The sequence below is a fragment of the Pantherophis guttatus genome, chromosome 3 (assembly GCF_059756535.1).
Source record: "Pantherophis guttatus breed Tessera chromosome 3, ASM5975653v1, whole genome shotgun sequence".
NCBI lineage: Eukaryota > Metazoa > Chordata > Lepidosauria > Squamata > Colubridae > Pantherophis > Pantherophis guttatus.
In genome coordinates, this window is record NC_142065.1 from 63,002,672 (window position 1) to 63,020,131 (window position 17,460).

The 17,460-nt window shown below is 37.5% G+C and overlaps 2 protein-coding genes across 2 annotated transcripts in view; both read right to left on the reverse strand.

The window, feature by feature from the left end:
* RAB3B (RAB3B, member RAS oncogene family) overlaps positions 1–2,182 on the reverse strand; it is a 55,653-nt gene extending 53,471 nt beyond the window's left edge. Inside the window, exon 1 of the mRNA XM_034415076.3 lies at positions 1,975–2,182. The gene's annotated coding sequence lies outside the window, so the exon portion shown is untranslated. The remainder of the gene's footprint in view (positions 1–1,974) is intronic.
* A 5,636-nt stretch (positions 2,183–7,818) lies between these two features.
* TXNDC12 (thioredoxin domain containing 12) lies at positions 7,819–17,413 on the reverse strand. Its single transcript, XM_060689913.2, has 7 exons — positions 16,868–17,413; positions 14,557–14,617; positions 13,336–13,388; positions 11,488–11,561; positions 10,264–10,333; positions 10,079–10,162; positions 7,819–8,906 (listed from the first exon to the last, which is right to left on the reverse strand). Exons 1-7 carry the CDS (start codon positions 16,959–16,961, stop codon positions 8,827–8,829), a joined length of 516 nt encoding a protein of 171 aa, XP_060545896.1. The 5' UTR covers positions 16,962–17,413; the 3' UTR covers positions 7,819–8,826.
* Between the last annotated feature and the right edge of the window lie 47 nt (positions 17,414–17,460).

Here is a 17,460-nt window from a genome sequence, read left to right on the forward strand (position 1 = left end):
CCTCTTTTCCTTTTCATCTGCATAATATTTCATCTACATTGGAAGAGGCCATGCAGAGGTTTTTGTTGAAGAGTCATCAATGTGTCTATGCAAAAAGTGTCATTTATCAATCTCTCTCTGTCTATTCACTAGTCTCAGGGATAAAACAGAGAATTAAATCAGGCATGTATATATAATTATGGGATGAGTAAAAGTCAACAAGCCAAGGCTTAAACCAGATAAACAGAATTACGGTGAATGTTGAAATCCACTGCTCTGAATTGAAATATGAGATTTTTGTCAGATAGGGGGACTATGAACAGATAGGGGGACTATTCATAAGCACAAATCATGTTGGTTACCAGGATTACCTTTTAAAGCTCCTGGTAGGCCAGCTAGGTCCTTACCTAGGAGAAAAAAATCTACTATACTACATTCTTCATATTCCTTTTCCTTTGAGATGCTGGAAAGCTTCCATTTTTCACTTGTTTGCTCTTTTCTCATAAGGAATTCAGTCTCAGTTACAAAATTTCAAATTCTGCTACAGTCACAGACATAATAAATTGTATACAGAATGCTATAGTCATATTAATACACATACCCTTTGATTGAGAACTCTGCAAAGAGTTCCTCCTGCTTCAGAAATTCTATTGTCATTTCAGTATTCATATGGTAAACCTCCTATGCATTATTTCAGTATGTCAACTCATGCTTTACTCTTGGGATCAATTTCCACGAATGCTGTTCAGCATATCCATAGTATGTTGCCTTGTTTTTTCACTGAAACTTGCATATTTACACAAAGCATTAAAATGCACTATAATTTAAGAATGGGGTTTAAAGTTTCTGAACTGATTACATAACCTATTTTGAAAAACAAATAAGGCCCCATTCACAAGGACAAGTTATTATCAGGAATTACAACAATCAATCATTTCAAATATAATGCTAGACCGTTCTTTTTTTAAAAATGAAATCCAGGGATGATTCACTTTCACCTTGAGAAATCAAGAACCGACAAAGATCCAAATGATAAGTGTAATAGTACAAATACTGATAATGTAGACTGTTAACAACCAAAACAGCCTATTTGAAAAATAAAATAGCTTTCAGCTTGGTGCTTTCCAATCTTATCATCCCCTTTTTCAATGGGCACAGTCTACGCTACCCAATATGCTTGGCTGACATCAGACTATAAAAAAATGTTTCTAAAATGATAATGAAAATGGCAAAGCACAATCCCTTCACACAATCTGGTACCCTACAGAGAGGTTGGACAACAGCCAACAGAGAAATGGAATTGGATCAGCCACTTTTGTTGCCGCTGTGGCTTGTTAGTTTATATCTGATTCATTTTCCAAAATAGAAAAATGAAGCATTAATGTACAATAATCCACCAGATACTCTTTAAAACATACTAATTTCTTAACAGTATTTAATTGGATTCACTCTAATTTGCCCACTTAGCAGGCGAGTAAGTAAGGATGGGGATTTCAATGCTTCTTTTAACTTTGATATCACATCTTCAGGTAGACCTATACTGTATTTGATCTAACTAAAGAATGAGCCTTAAAAAAAAATACAAGCCAGTTCTGGAAATCAAATATTTAAACTGGAAAGATGTCTCCCTGCCACTTCAGAAAGAGGAAGTAAGTAGCTTTGAGGTACTCTGCATGTTCTCAGAGGCACTCCTATGGCCGGCTCTTATTAAAGTTCATCCCTGAGCCCAGCTCCCTGGGCTAATTCGAGAGAACTTCCACTTAGCCACGAGAAACACGGGTCTTGAGAAAGGCTGTCCTGTCCCTTGTTGTTGTTTTTTTTTTCCTCATAGCGAGTTATTAGCTGCCTCTTCAGCTATTCCCAAGCTGTCCTTTCACACTGCGATACCACGGACAGTTCCTGCTGTTGCCGGCCGATCGCCGTGGGAAGGCAGCCTCCCTACCTCGTCCGGGAACTGAGAAAGTTTGGTGGGAGCGGAACGCGGCGCGCTCTTACCTCTGCGCGCAAGGGATGGAACCGCTGCTCGCCCGCAGCGAAGAAGAACCGAGATCAACGAGGCGAGGCGGCGGCGGCGGCGCAGGTTGGACGTTCAGCCGGGGTCGAGCCGAACAGGCGTCTGGCCGAGGCGAGCGCGTGTCCAGCTTAGCAACACATTGACAGCAGCTCCTCCGCGTCGGTGAAGGAGACGGCCGTCGGGGCGGAGCTACCGCAGGCCGCCCCCGCTCTCTTCCCTCAGCGGGAGAAATGAAGAGGGGCCTTTCTGGGGCCAGGTTGTCCTTTTTCTCACAGGGATTGTAGATCCCACCACATAATGAACCCCCAGGCGAGCCTATTTCATCTGAGCCTGTGGTGCGAACCCAGCCCATGCGCTTCCTTTCTGATTTAATGTGGTCTGCGGAGTCCAAAAAGCAGGTTGAGTAACCCCCTTCTCAGATGAAATCCTTTCTTTCTTTCTTTCTTTCTTTCTTTCTTTCTTTCTTTCTTTCTTTCTTTCTTTCTTTCTTTCTCTCTCTCTCTCTCTCTCTCTCTCTCTCTTTCTTCTTTCTTTTTTCTTCCTTTCTCCTTCCTTCCTTTCTATCCTCTGTCTGTCTGTCTGTCTGTCTGTCTGTCTGTCTCTATCAATCAATCAACCTACCTACCTACCTACTTTGGCCACCTAATGAGAAGGAAGGACTCACTGGAGAAGAGCCTAATGCTGGGAACGATTGAGAGCAAAAGAAGAAGGGGACGACAGACAACGAGGTGGCTGGATGGAGTCACTGAAGCAATCGGCATGAGCTTAAAGGGACTCCAGAGGATGGTCGAGGACAGGAAGGCCTGGAGGAACGTTGTCCATCGGGTTGTGATACTTCGGACACAACTTCACAACTAGGAACAACAAATCTGTCTACCTACCTACCTACCTACCTACCTACCTACCTACCTACCTATCTATCTATCTATCTATCTATCTATCTATCTATCTATCTATCTATCTACCTCTATCTGCAGCCAGCCATCCATCCATTTATTTGATTGATTTGTGAATTGTCCCTCTGGTCTAGAGGTGACTGCTGAACTAATAATATTCTCTTTTCCATTCAATGCAGCTCCAGTATTCAGGAAACAAACAGGCTAGTTGTCAAATAGCAAGTAAGTTAATATAAATACATTATACACACAATTCCCCCACAATTTCCCTTGTCCCTATTTAGTATCAACTGAGTGAATTTAAGGGCTGGGATGGGTCCTCGGGTTAGATACTTTGCACTGCTCAGGGCAGGATAACTGATGTGCTGTTCCACTAATGTTTATTCAAGTCACAATCCACACTTAATAGGAGTGATTAGGGTTCTTCCACATAACCACAGATTAGGGGGAAAATGTCTTACATAAAACACAGCCCTCCATCTTTCCCCTCACAATCAGCTGTCTCACAACTGATAACCATGCCAAACAGGTGCTGTGCCCTGTCTAACCCTGGATGGGCCGCATTCTGATTTTAGTTTTACACATCTTATGAGAACACAATTACTGAATACGGTTCTACCAGTTTTCTAGATTCCCAATTATTTCAGGTGGGTTTAATGTTCTTTCTCAAACTAGCTGCACAGCTACTCAGTTGTTCTGAGCAGATTCAAAGAAAATAAATATTCCTATCAAACCCCTGAGATGTAAAAATTAAGATAAAGGCTTCTAAAAACCAAAGGATGAGACTTTTCAAGTAAGGGGAATGTACAGTGTGTGTAAATAAATACACATACACATATAAAACACACATAAATATAATATACACACAATACACACACAAATATAATATACCCATCATCATGTATCATATTCAGCATGATAGTTTTCCCTAATTGCAAATATAATTAAAGAAATGTATTAATCTGAGTGATTTGAGACCACTCAGAGATCTGTTACAATACAGTATTTCCAACATCTCAGCAAGGATTTCTAATATACCATCTAACAACAAATACAATTTAAAGTTTTTCCCATCCAAATTAGGTGGCAGAGGGAGAATGCTTGGCCCCAAAGTAGTATATGTAATCCTTGACTTACAACCATTCATTTAGTATCAGATATATATTGATGGTCGTGCTCATTTGGTTCTATGAGGAAGTTATTTGGTCAATACAGCTTCAGGTTCAAAAGGTTGTTTTTATTATTTACAAATATATACATGCATACGATAATGAACAGGGTGTCCTGTTACATTTTTACCCTAACTGTATGACTCAGATGTTGAGAGGAGAGAGAAGTTCACGTGTTGTCTCGCTGAGAGATGAGAGAGAGAGAAAAAAAGGGGAAGATATCCAAGTGGTTTCTAGGTAAGAGTCCAATAAGAGAGTTCATTGGCTGATATAGTCACATGTGAAGACTTAACCCCTTCTAGTCTCTGCTGCATCATATGCAGGCAATATCTGACATTTAGTGACTGTTCAAAGTTACAACGGCACTGAAAAACGTGACTTGTGACTGTTTTGCCCAGTTACAACTGTTGCATCATTCCCATGGTCACGTGATCAAAATCCAGGCGCTTCATGACAGTTGCACTCTTCCCAGTCATGTGACCACCATTTGTAACCTCCCCAGCCAACTTCTGACAAGAAAGGTCGATGGGGGAAGCCAGATTCACTTAACAATGGCATGATACACTTAACAACTACAGTGGTTCACTTAACAACCATGACAAAAAGGTCATGAAGTAGGGCAAAACTCACTTAACAACTGCCTTGTTTAGCAATGGAAATTTCTAGATCAATTGTGGCCATAAATTGAAGACTACTTGTCGTTTTTTATGTGAAAGAAGTTCTCACTGTTTCTTGAATTCAAAATGTGCTGGGAAGCACCTTGTCCTTTAATCTTAATTCTGTTTTCCCAGTTTCCAGTTGTTTGTAGATGAAACAAATCAGGAAATTATCCGTGTTGTACTGAATTAATACATGAACTTATTTGAAACACTTACAGCCATGTGAGACCCAGAAAAATAGATTTGCTGTTTAAAATGTATACAGCAATTGCAATGTTTAAAGTTGATTGCGCCATCTGGTGGCAAGTAAAGAGTTTTCTTGCCTTGAATGGCTTTGAACAAAAACTGTTTCAAAGCCTATTTCCATCTTTATAAGCTTCCCTGGTGGTAGTCTCCGCTTTAGAATATGCTTGTATGGCATGCTTAACCATGCTTAATTTATGGTATAAACCATGGTTAAACAAATCTATTGTTTGTTACATTAACTCAGTTTTCTGGGTACCTATAGCCCAATGAGCTATACATAAATCAACAGTCTAGTTTAAAATACTGCTGGCTGATTTATGGTTCAGTATGCCATACATTTCAGGCCTTTCACTAAAGCTCACTAACCAGGTTGTTTTTCAGTGCTGGCCCACATATGAGAGTCTTCTCCAAAGCTCCACCAGCCGCTTCTCTTTCAATTTTTAAGCAGATCCTCCCAAGGATTTTTAAAATACTAATTAGTCCATTGAGGTAGAGATAAGCTACCTATCTGGCCCCAGGTATGGCATGACTAATATACCAAGTTTTAAAGCAGCTGTTTTTTAAATTATAACCTACCTCAAGCAAACCTGTTCTAGAAATATTAAATTTGCTACACGCACCAAAACTAAGACTTCAAGATTCCATTCATTTCCGTAAGCTTAAATTCTCAAAGTAATACCACTGTTGAGCTCAATAGGTAGTGTTTCCCCGAAAATAAGACCCTGTCTTATATTTTTTTGAACCCCCAAAACTACCAGAGCCTTGGTAGTACAGTGGTTTAATGCACCCTGTTATTAACACAGCTGCCTGCAATTTCTGCAGGTTCGAATCTTACCAGGCTCAAGATTGACTCAGCCTTCCATCCTTTCTAAGGTAGGTTAAATGAGGACCCAGTTTGTGGGGGCAATAAGCTGACTTTGTATAAATATACAAAAGTATGAAGGCTATTGCTTAACGCATTGTAAGCCGCCCTGAGTCTCCGGAGAAGGGCGGCATATAAATCAAATTAAAAAAAAAAAAAGCGTGTGGCCTTGTTTTCAGAGAGGTCTTATTATTTTGGGGTGCATAGAGCAAAATGGAGCTCCTCTTGCTGTCTTACCTGATTTCCAGCTCTGTGTTTAAATATTTTCAGGGAAGGCTTATTTTTGGGGAGAGGCTTATTTTAGTGCATGCGCTCAAAAGCCCGATTGGCCTTATTATCAGGGGATGTCTTATTTTCGGGGAAACAGGGTAGTTTACAGTAATGCGGTTACTTTAGTTTTGGTAATTGGTGGCTTTTTTCTCCCAAGTCAGCGTTGATTCCTAACAACTGCCTGGACTGGTCCCTGCACTTTTCTTGGCAATGTTTTTGCAAGAGGCTTGCCATTGCTTCATCCTAGGGCTCAGAGAGTGACTGGCTTAAAGTCACTTAACTGATTTAATGCCTAAGGCAGAACTGAAACTCAGTCTTCTGGTTTATAGACAGATGCCTTAAACCATTATAAAACAAATTTTCTGCTTAGTATATTATGAACCTAATTGACAGAACTGCTACTTAAATGAAAAATATGTCATGACATCAGCTCAGACAAAGCAAAAGTTCCTTCAGCAAGGTAGTACAGGACGAATTATGCTTTAAAAAGCTCTGAAATATATGTACTTTCTCAGCAAAATCACATTTGACAAAAAAAATAATCATCTTATTCCCCAATAAATAGAAGTCTGCTAAGCTACAGAAGATTGAAAACATGAAATAAATTCCTTTCTCAGATAGGAGATCAGATTAAGGTGTTAGTTTAATGCCAAGTGGAAAAGTACCCGTGTATTTACAATGCCTACAAATTGAATTGTTTTCAAATTTAGTCAGTTAGCATTCACAAAGCAATGTCAATGAACTTTTAAACTACTTTAAAATAACACTCACTTAAGCGAATTTGAGGGGAGCTCTAGATACCAAAATTAATTATGGCAAAATTTATTTATATCTTTCATTATTTTTATAAATAACTGAAGGTGGCGATCACACACAATACTCCCTCCTCCTCTTTTCCCTACAACCTTGAGTGAAGAAATGCACATGTAAACTAATTACTGCTCACACACCTTGCTTCATTCACATTTTATGCAAGATCCAAATAGCCTGGTCATTTGAATGCGATCTATGTAGTCACTAAACAATAAACCGATGACACATAATCAGTCAAAATATTCTCTCCCCTGAACATCTACAGTCCTTGTTACTTACAAGAAAGTAAGCAGGAACTCAGACTAGTTGGAAAAAGCTGAGGGATGGCACTAAATTCTAGCCTGCACATGGTGTATTTGTCACTTGTACTCAAGAGATTAAGTGCCTTTGAAAAAGACAAGTTACCAAGGAATAAAGTAACATATGAACGTCTGTTACTATTTAGAACCTTAAAAACATTTTTTGTTCATGACAAAGTGGGAGTCAACACTTCATGGTTGCTTGAAGTAGAGTAAGAAATATCTCACCATATATTTCCATAATTAGCCAGATAATTGGAACACCTTGAAGCAGAAAAAAAATAGACATACCTTTTTGCTGCAGTAAAACATCATTTAAAAAAAATCAACTCATGTATTGTCCTTTTAATACTCTCACTACGAGTATGGCTAATCTTCATGAAAAGAACTAAAGTTTTAGACCTGTTCTCCATATTTCACTTAAGAGAAGTCCTTTAATGTTGAGAATTTTGCATTAGCATTTTCACTATTGAACAGAAAGCTATATTTAAACTACAGATATGACTAGGCATAACTTTTAAGGAAATAAAAAATAGGCACTCCCCAGTAATATAACTTATACGCTGAAAAGAATTTCTTCTTCTCAAAATGAAAAGGAAAATAAACAAAAATTTAATAGAAAAATTTATTGTTCATTGTCCACCGGTACAAAAATACAGTATAGCATGCTGAAATAAGGCAACCACCATAACATTCAGTGAGAGATTTTCTTTTTTGTTCCATTAATGAAAAACTTGGAAGATGAATGCACAAATACATAAAAGCGAAGTTTATATAAATCAACCAAATGGAGTAACAGGCAATTATATCAGGAAAAAGTACACATAATCATATAATTAGCATTTGTTTCATTCTATTCCTGGAGCAAGCAGGAAAATGAGGCTATACATACCACAATCCTAATGTATTTGGGAATAAATCCTATGGAATACTCTTGTACTAATACTAATTAGTACTTAGGAATACTTAATACTCTTACTTCTGAGCAGACATGCATAGGATTGCATTGTTACGATAGTCTCTACAGCAGATTTATTTATTTAATCAATTTAACTTCTTGAGACTTATAGATATGGTTCTAATTTAATCTTACTCAATTTGGTGATTTACATATGAGCATAACTCCCATAATTTCAGCCAACATGAATTGTGGGAATTGTATCCTAAATATGTTTAGCACTACCAGGATGAGAAATACTGAATTAAATTCATGTTAAAGGAAAAAATTCCACATATTTTCTCAAAATCTGCTAAAATGAACAAGTTTTATTTGTAAGATATTTTTAAAAAGATCTTTGTAATTAATGCCCTCAACATAATCATATATATGTTCCTATAATTTGGCTTTAAATTCCATTTAAACCTGATTACTCATGCAGTTAAAGTTGAAGCATTTATTTAAGGTATTTAGCCATTTTTTTCTTCTATAAATATCCATTTCAATGTAAACAAAGAAGGACGTACTACTTTATTTGAATTCAGTGTGTGAAAATTAGACAGCATTTGATTTACTATCTACAGTATTTTTTTTTGAGAGCACCAACATTTTTATATGAAAAAAAGTTAGAGTAACGTTTAAATTTAGATGGTGAGCCTATACAAAATAGATCTTCAGGGTATTATAATTCATCTCCAAAATGTTTTTTCTTGAAAGCATCCCCCGTTAACTTCTCTTGGGCTACCTTCATCCCTTGGATGACTGCAATAGTAAAACACAAGATATTCTTAGTACTTGGTACAATTCAATTAAAATAACTGAGCAAAGTTATATTTTTATAAGCTACTTCAAAAAAGCTATACATAAATATGTAGCAATATTTAAAGTAACATTATCTTCATAATGCATTCCTATCATGGCTCATATGCAACTCTTTTTCTTGATGACTTGTTTTTGTTTCTGTCAACATTTTCCCAGACTGAAAGTCCTCAATTTATTCCTAAACGTGATGTCTGTTTAAAAGGCAGTTTTAAGAAATTATAGCTGCATTCATTTATTAAATATATATCCAGTCTTTTATTTTATACAACTCAAGTACCATATTTTTAAAATCAATTTACTGTTTTGCTAAACCATATGAGAGTTCCTATGTACCCAACACCATTTTCTGATGTCCAGTTCTGGCTTTCCGTGGTGCAGCTGTCAGCTGACTCGCTTTCTTCGTTGCCTGCATCAACTTCCTGATCACAGTTTGCCAAACAGAAATGGGAGGGGGGGCTGGTAAATTCCTAGGGTGGGGGGAATCTAAGGAATGCATGAAAGCCTACTGCACTGGAAAGGAGATAACCACCAAGGCCAAATTCTCAGAGGTGCAGAATGTTTTTCCAAAACAAAATTACTGAGTGTAATTGGTAGACAATGAACTGTGGGCGACCCAGGGGTGAAAAGGGGTTTTTAACCTATGTGGGTTTTCGCGGGAAAACCTCAGAGCTGACTTTGCTTCTACTGTGCCTAAATGGATCTTTCAGTAAAGTTTTACTCTGGGTAGTTCCTACAACCAGGAGTTTCTTTTTTTGGATGTGCCAAATGGGACGGTTGACAGTAATTCAGCTCTCAAGTTTTCCCGTGAAAACCCTCATATATTAGACACCATAATTAATATTCATAAATGGCATTTTAAGGATGTCAAGGTAAGGAGTCCTGGAATGTACTGAATATCCCTCCAGGTGTTATGTGGCTTTTTGAATGTCAACTGCCAATATTTGTTCAAAGCATTTTTTTCCTTAAAACGTTTTGAACCCTTAGTGTAAATTTCTCAGAATATAAGCTCTGATCTTCCCCCCACCCCATCAGAAGTAACAATCTGATTTGGCACTGCTGTACAATTCAAGTCTCCTTTACCAAAACCCAATTTAGATGCAATTCATACATACCTTGATCAGCACTAGTATAAAAATACTTGTAGTTGGGGTTTCCTTTCTCATTTATGATCTCTGGATGGATCTTTCCACTGGGATCTGTGTAAAAGAAGAGATCAATGAAAAATGATGATTGCAATCTGAAAGGTATTTCTTTATCCTTCAACACAAATTGCTGAACAACCACATTTATATCATACCCATGAAAATAATTCTAGGAATGTAACCTCCATCAGGGCTAAAAGCTTCATCCTTAGGTTCTTCTTCATCCTGTAAATAAAATAAAATTAGCTTTATTTGTCCATTAATCCTCCTTAATAGCCTACTGTATATCAAAATCAGAAGGGCTGTTACAATAGTATAGCAATACTTCACTACTCCTATGTTTCATATACAATGTCTTCAGACAGATATGGGAAAAGAAAAGTCACTTTTTAAAACCTAAGAGACTTGGTGTTATTAATACAGACAATACCTGCTAAAAAGAAATAAAGTTTGTCTTCATTAAGTCAATTCTTTCTATTCTTAAAATAATTCCTTAGATAATCTTGATTTTGAAACTAGAAACTTCTTGAACTGAGGAACATATTACATATATGTAATATACATCTTTCTTATGTTTATGAAAATAGTATATAAAATTTAGGACATGAATAATGCATTATTTAATGAATAATGCATTAAATACATTTTCATGGAAAAATCATGTAACAGAAACCTTATTAAAATATGTTTGTTTCTGAAAAGAAAATCATTTATTTTTGCATTATGCAACTTATTTGAAGTTGCATAATGCAAAAATAAATGATTTTCTTTTCAGAAACAAACATATTTTAATAAGGTTTCTGTTACATGATTTTTACCATGAACTAGAAACCTGTTGGGCCATCATTCAGAGATATCATCTTATATAAACCAAGAAACATAGCGACCATGGTTGGCAAAATAATCAGTTGGAATGGGAATGACATCAGACTTCCTCCCTCCCTCCCTCCCTCCCTTATGCCTTCAAAATGGCAGAGCTTCTGATATGCTTGAAAAGCATTTAAAATTTAAAGGAATTATTCAGAGATGTATCTGCTCTGAAAGTAGCCCATGCTAAACTGTACAGCATAGTCAAACATCAGCAATGAATCACAGAAAATGATTTATGACATTTTGTATTATATAATAAAATGCTTTATAATTTTTATGTCGTAAAATGTTTTGTAAAATAGGTGAAATTTCAATTCCAGAGAAATTTCTGGTCCTACATTTTGGATGCATTCTTTCAGTTAGCCCGTTTGAGGTATCTACATTGAAAAGTTTTTGCCCTATGATTTGCACCTTTTCACACAGTTGAAGGTTACAGTGGCAAGAGGTTTAGTAGTATATAGATAGCATTCAAAGTAAGAATGATTTATGTCAGTATTCTAAAAACTTACCTCGAGGTTAACCATCACAAAATTATGGGCAAGCTCAGAGATTTCCTTTGATTCAGCAAACTTTGGTTTTAAAGCTAATAAAATATAAAAGGGGAAACTAATCATTAAAGACACAAATGTAGCAGAGTTGGATTCAGACTAAGTGGGATGCATATAGATCCCACTGAATCCAGTACTTATAGTTAGTAGTGACTAACTCAGGCATACAGTCTAGGATTATATCCCACCATAATTTACATAAATACCAATATTATTTTTTCCTTAATACTAATTCAGAGATAGAACAAATGGGCATCTTTAAACTGAAAATGGAAGCATAAATGAAATTAATACTGTATTACTTTTCTATTAACGCTTGAGGTGAGGTTAGTTCATCAGTGTACTAAACCAGGGGCCTCCAACATTGTCAACTTTAAGACTTATGGACTTGAACTCCCAGAATACCTCAGCCAGAAAAGCTAGGAGTTTCTATATGAAAGCAAAACAGATAGTCCTTGACTTACAACAGTTCACTTAGTGATTGTTCAAAGTAACAATGGCACTGAAAAGTGTGATTTATGACTGTTTTTCAGTTATGACCCTTTGCAGCATCCCCATGATCATGTGATCAAAATTGAGATGCTTGGCAACTGGTTCATAATTATGATGGTTGCAGTTTCCCGGGGTCATGTCATCACCTTTTGCGACCTTCTTATAAGGAAAGTCAATGGGGAAGCCAGATTTACTTAACAACCGGGTTACTAACTTCAACTGCAGTGATTTACTTATCAACTGGGGCAAGAAAGGTCGTAAAATGGGACAAACTCACTTAACAAATGTCTCACTTAACAACAGAAATTTTGGGCTCAATTGTGGTAATACAGGTAGTTGAGGACTACCTGTATACACAATATGTTGATGGTAAAAATGCAGGTAGTCCTTGGCTAATGACCATAATTGAGCCCATAATTATGACTATAGGTTGTTGTGGTTATTACGTGGCTTACCACATGACCATGACCAATTTTACAAACTTTTTTGTAGTGGTTGTTAAGTACTGTATTTTTCGGAGTATAAGATGCACCTACCTTTTTGGGGGAGGAAAACAAGAAAAAAAAAATCTGCCTCTGCCTCCCAGCAATTTGCCTCATTGTAGCGAACAGCCTGCTTTAGTTTCATTTTCATTTTCAGCACAAGAAAAAGAAAAATCTGCCTCCCAGCAATTTGCCTCCTTGCAGCAAGCAGCGGAGGCCTGTGCGGCAATAGGCAATAGCAATCCCTGCAGCCTGAAACAGCTGAGAGTCGGGAGACCGAGCCAACCGACAATCAACTGCTTGTGCTAATCAGGCTGTGCTGAAGCTGAAACGGGCTGTTTGCTGCAAGGAAGTAAATTGCTGGGAGGCAGAGACCAAAGGGTGGGGGCCAGCAAGTGGGCGGGGCTACATTCGGTGTATGACGCACCCAAATTTTCACCCTCTTTTAGGGGGGGGGAGTGCGTCTTATACTCCGAAAAATACGGTAAATCTGATTTATCCAGTGAGTGTTTTTTGCTAGAAACCAGAAGTAAATGCTGGAAACTGGCATCAAGAATATCAAGAATCACAGTTACGTGACTGCAGGATGCTGCAAACAGCCATAACAGTGAAGTGCATAAAATGCAATCATGTGACTGTGGGAGGGGTGTGGCTATTTGAACTTCAAAATTGATTATACTTTTTTTTTTGGGGGGGGGTGTCCATCATAATTTCAAATGGTTGCTCAGTGACCGGTCCTTAAATTAGAACTAGCTGCATGCCGTTTTCACAAATATTGCAACTTTCCCATCTGTTATTCTGTGAAACATCACTAACGTTGTCTGTGATATCTTACCTTTGCAAGCACCACACCAGGATTTATGAATTATTATCATGAGAGGCAGTCCACTAAAAAATAATTGAAATATACAATTCAAATAATTATCAACACATAGTTCAATTCCAAGCTCATCATATATTAAAGCTGTAATACCAAATCACCTACCTAACCAAATCTGCACAACTCATAGGAAAGGGCCACATTGATTGATTAAAAGTAATTATGGGGCGTAATTAGCTGTTTAGCAGCCACAGTGATGGAATTGGTAGTCTTGGTGAAGCCAAGAAGTACTGGAGGTACTCAACAGTCTGTCTTTGGGAAGCCAGATTCTTTCTGCATTGCAGAAATATTTGTTGGTGAAGTTATGGTTAGAAAACTCTAGAGAGCCATACAAAACTGGGCCCATATATTGTATGGCTCATTGAATACCATGAATAGCTTCACTTCTGTTCTGCAGCAAGGTGAAATATTCTGACTTAATATTTACACTTACTTTCAAGCACGGATATTAGTTACAGAATCTATTTTAAAGTTGGACATCCCATTGTAGCTGTATTTCCAGACAATACTCTGTTTCCCCCAAAATAAGACATCCCGTGATAATAAGCCCAATTGGGATTTTGAGCGCATGGCAGTAAGGCCAAGCACTTATTTCAGGGTTCGAAAATATATATATATATGACAGGGTCTTATTTCGGGGAAACACGGTATGTTTTTTGTTCTTACATAAAAAGTATTTCATTCTAAAACAAATGATAGGTTGTGTCAGATCCCATTGACTGGAACGGAGCTTACTTTCATATTAGCCCATTCTTTTCTTAGAAGAGGCTTTTCCTTTGTCAATCTTTCATGCTTCTTCTATCCACTCCTGTCTACAAATGGGACACAAGATGATGCTAGGGACTGCAGCAGGAAAGGGGAGTGGAGTCAGTAGAAATGAATGCACAGTTGTTTTTCCCTTGACAAAGGTTTAATTTCTAACTGCTCAGACTTCTTGACTCTTAGAGAGCATGATCAATTCAGCAGTAACAGAGACTTCTGTACTTGTGTAACATGATATTCATCAGCTGCATTCTATTCTAAGGCTTAGCACAAGTACCAAAGCTTTAGCAACAGACATCTTTTCCCCAAATCCCTTCAGGTCTGAGTGCTGAGGTTGAAGTTCTCTGAATGCGTAGCGCTGAACTGATACAACTTAGAACATGTCTGTGCAGACAATTTAAGATTACAACATACCTGGCTGAAGCCTCCTTTTTCCCATCTTCTAGTGTTCTCCAGTGAATGTGATCTCCAAAACCTTGGAAGGAAAGAGCGAATATATACTGTCTGATTTAAAACAATGGCCCCCAATCTTTTTGGCACCAGGTGTTGGTTTCGTGGAACACAATTTTTCCTCAGACCAGGGGCGGAGGATGGTTTTGGTTTCGCTCAATCACTTGCCGCTCACCTCCAAAGTTTCTAACAGGCCATGGACTGCTATTGGTCTGTGGTCCGGGATTTGGGGACCTCTGATTTAAAACATTCATAGATAGTAAAAATATCTATCATGTGTAATTACTTAGATTGGTAAACACAAATGACATTTTTCAGAAAGTCCTCAGTGTCTCCTTGAAATCTTACAAACTTATTGTGGAGTAAGCAATTTTATATATTCATTGTAAATTGCATTATGTCCATTTCTTCAGAACTGAGTTAGTGAAACTCCACAGACAATGATACTGCCTCAGCACAGCTCTGTAGGTATATTATATAAAAAAAAATTACAGAATTTGTGACATTAAAAGAAAGCTTGTTTTTAAGAGATGTATAACAAAAAGTTGCACAATTAAAAAAACAACCCTATTTTAGGACAATCTATTTTAGATGCATTACAGTTTAAATGCATCTCAATGTTTTCCACATATTGGAAACTGTGTGACATAGCTCACTTGCTACACATTTGTACAACAATATTTATGAATACCAGGGCTTTCAATATAGCCTTTATTGGAGCCCAGTACCTTGAAAACCTCTCTGTTTTTACAATAACAGCTATAAGCAGCATTATTGGCTGCTTATACTAAAAATCCATATTTTTAGCATAATTAGCATAATTACTTTTCAAACCTTACTTACAGAGTAAAAACATTTATTCTTTGCTAGGTAATTGCAGAATAACTCAAGTTTCACTAAGAACAGAACTTCCTTTCTTAGAATAAGCAATATTATGTAACTTTTATATTTTCCTTCCCACAGACATTATCACATTTGTCCCTGAATATAGAAGCTGTGTAAAGTTGTCATTGACACTGAGGATTATTCTGCATTAGTTTCTATTCTACAAAGCAAGTAAGCCTATTCTGAATTGAAGGTCAGACAGAAAAAAGCATTCTGAGAAATCATAATCAAACAACAGGAAAAGCAAAGAATTTAAAAATAGTTCAGATACTTCAATCTATATTTGGCAGACAGCGGGAAATCCCCAGGAGTAACTTGTCAGTGAATAATAATAATACTTGGTGGGATAGTAGTGGATAGCCTGAGTCATTTCCTCTTCTTGCTTAAAATGTAAAGAAGTTAATTTGCATATAAGTGGCACTTTAATGTGTGTACGTGGCCATTAGAAGTTGGTTATTCCTACTGTATCTTAAATAAGAATCATATCTGCTCACCTCCCCTCATACACTAAATAGAATTGATACCATGGCAGAAAAAGCAGGATATCAAGGAAATCCAGTTTCATTTCCATTGATAAATTAGAAGACATGCCCCATTACCTACTTTATTATCTTTGACTAATACCCTGTTTCCCCCAAAATAAGACATCCCCTGATAATAAGCCCAATCGGGCTTTTGAGTGCATGGCAATAAGGTCAAGCGCTTATTTCAGAGTTCAGAAAAAATATATAAGACAGGGTCTTATTTTCAGGGAAACACAGGTAGCCAACACCTACAGGTAATTGACTTTAAGAAATAATTTAGTAGAGATTTAGTAGCTAAGTGCAAAATTGTGCATTAGACTCCCACTTTATTTAATATATGTATGTATGTATGTATGTATGTATGTATGTATGTATGTATGTATGTAAGTTTTCATGGGTATATATGTGTGTATAGTTAATATTTCGGGTTTCTTCCCGTGTAATTGTGGATATATCCTATAATTCTACCCTTTTAGGGATATATCCACAATTACACGGGAAGAAACCCGAAATATTAACTATACACACACACATATATATATATATTTTAAAAATTCAGAATAAAATTAAAAATTCTTGCCTTGAACTTTGCAAACAGAAACATTTGGGGTAAACCTCTGAACTATTTTACAGTAATGTATTCTCACAAACCGTTCAGCGACCATCTCGTGGGCTGTTTAGCAAATCTGCTCTCGGTACTTTCGCGGGATCGCAATTTAAAAGGGTAAGAATTGCATGATAAACCACAACATTTCCCAGTTGTTCAAACCAGCCCGCGCGGAAACTTTTGCTTGTTCAGCTTCCCCCCACCCCCCCCAAAAAAGCAGAGGCATTAAAAAGAAAAACAAGAACAAATGGTTTCTAACCTTTTCCAAGCGGTTTTTCAGCTGCAGCCGCGACGAACCAGTGGCAGAAGGAAGAAAAAAGGAGAGGGGACATCGATGCGAGACGTGCTCTCATAGTGGCAGCTCTCCCGGGTTGAGTGAGCCGGTCAGCTTCGCCTCGGAGCCTGATCAAGGCAAGTCAGCCCTCCCGTGAAAAAAAGGAAGTGATGCTAATGGGGCGGAGCTGGGAGGGATTTGTTCAATTGTGGGTCCGGGGTAAATTTGAAGGAAACCAAAAAAGAGGTTCTCCAGATCTTTAGTGGAAGATTCAACCTTCAGAATGCAACCTATAGCTCAGAGGTCTTCAAACTTGGCCGCTTTAAGACTTGTGGACTTCAACTCCCAGAATTCTCCAGCCAGCTATGCTGGCTGGAGAATTCTGGGAGTTGAAGTCCACAAGTCTTAAAGCGGCCAAGTTTGAAGACCTCTGCAAGCTGTTTCTCAAGAATTATATATATATATATATTGGTGGGGGAAGAATCGGAATAACATCTGAGCTGTTTGCTCCTTTGAATGAATGCAGCCCAAACTCGAATCCACGGCAGCCACGACGTGAGACTCGTCGGGGGGGGGGA

What these genes read in the sequence shown, in the direction of transcription:
- TXNDC12 (XM_060689913.2), bottom strand. Translation starts at nt 16,961, where the DNA reads ATGAGAGCACGTCTCGCATCGATGTCCCCTCTCCTTTTTTCTTCCTTC. An exon ending in TGAAAAACCGCTTGGAAAAG is followed by an intron (nt 14,618 to 16,867) that starts GTTAGAAACCAT and finishes TTTCCTTCCAAG; the next exon opens with GTTTTGGAGATCACATTCAC. An exon ending in CTGGTGTGGTGCTTGCAAAG is followed by an intron (nt 11,562 to 13,335) that starts GTAAGATATCAC and finishes ATATTTTATTAG; the next exon opens with CTTTAAAACCAAAGTTTGCT.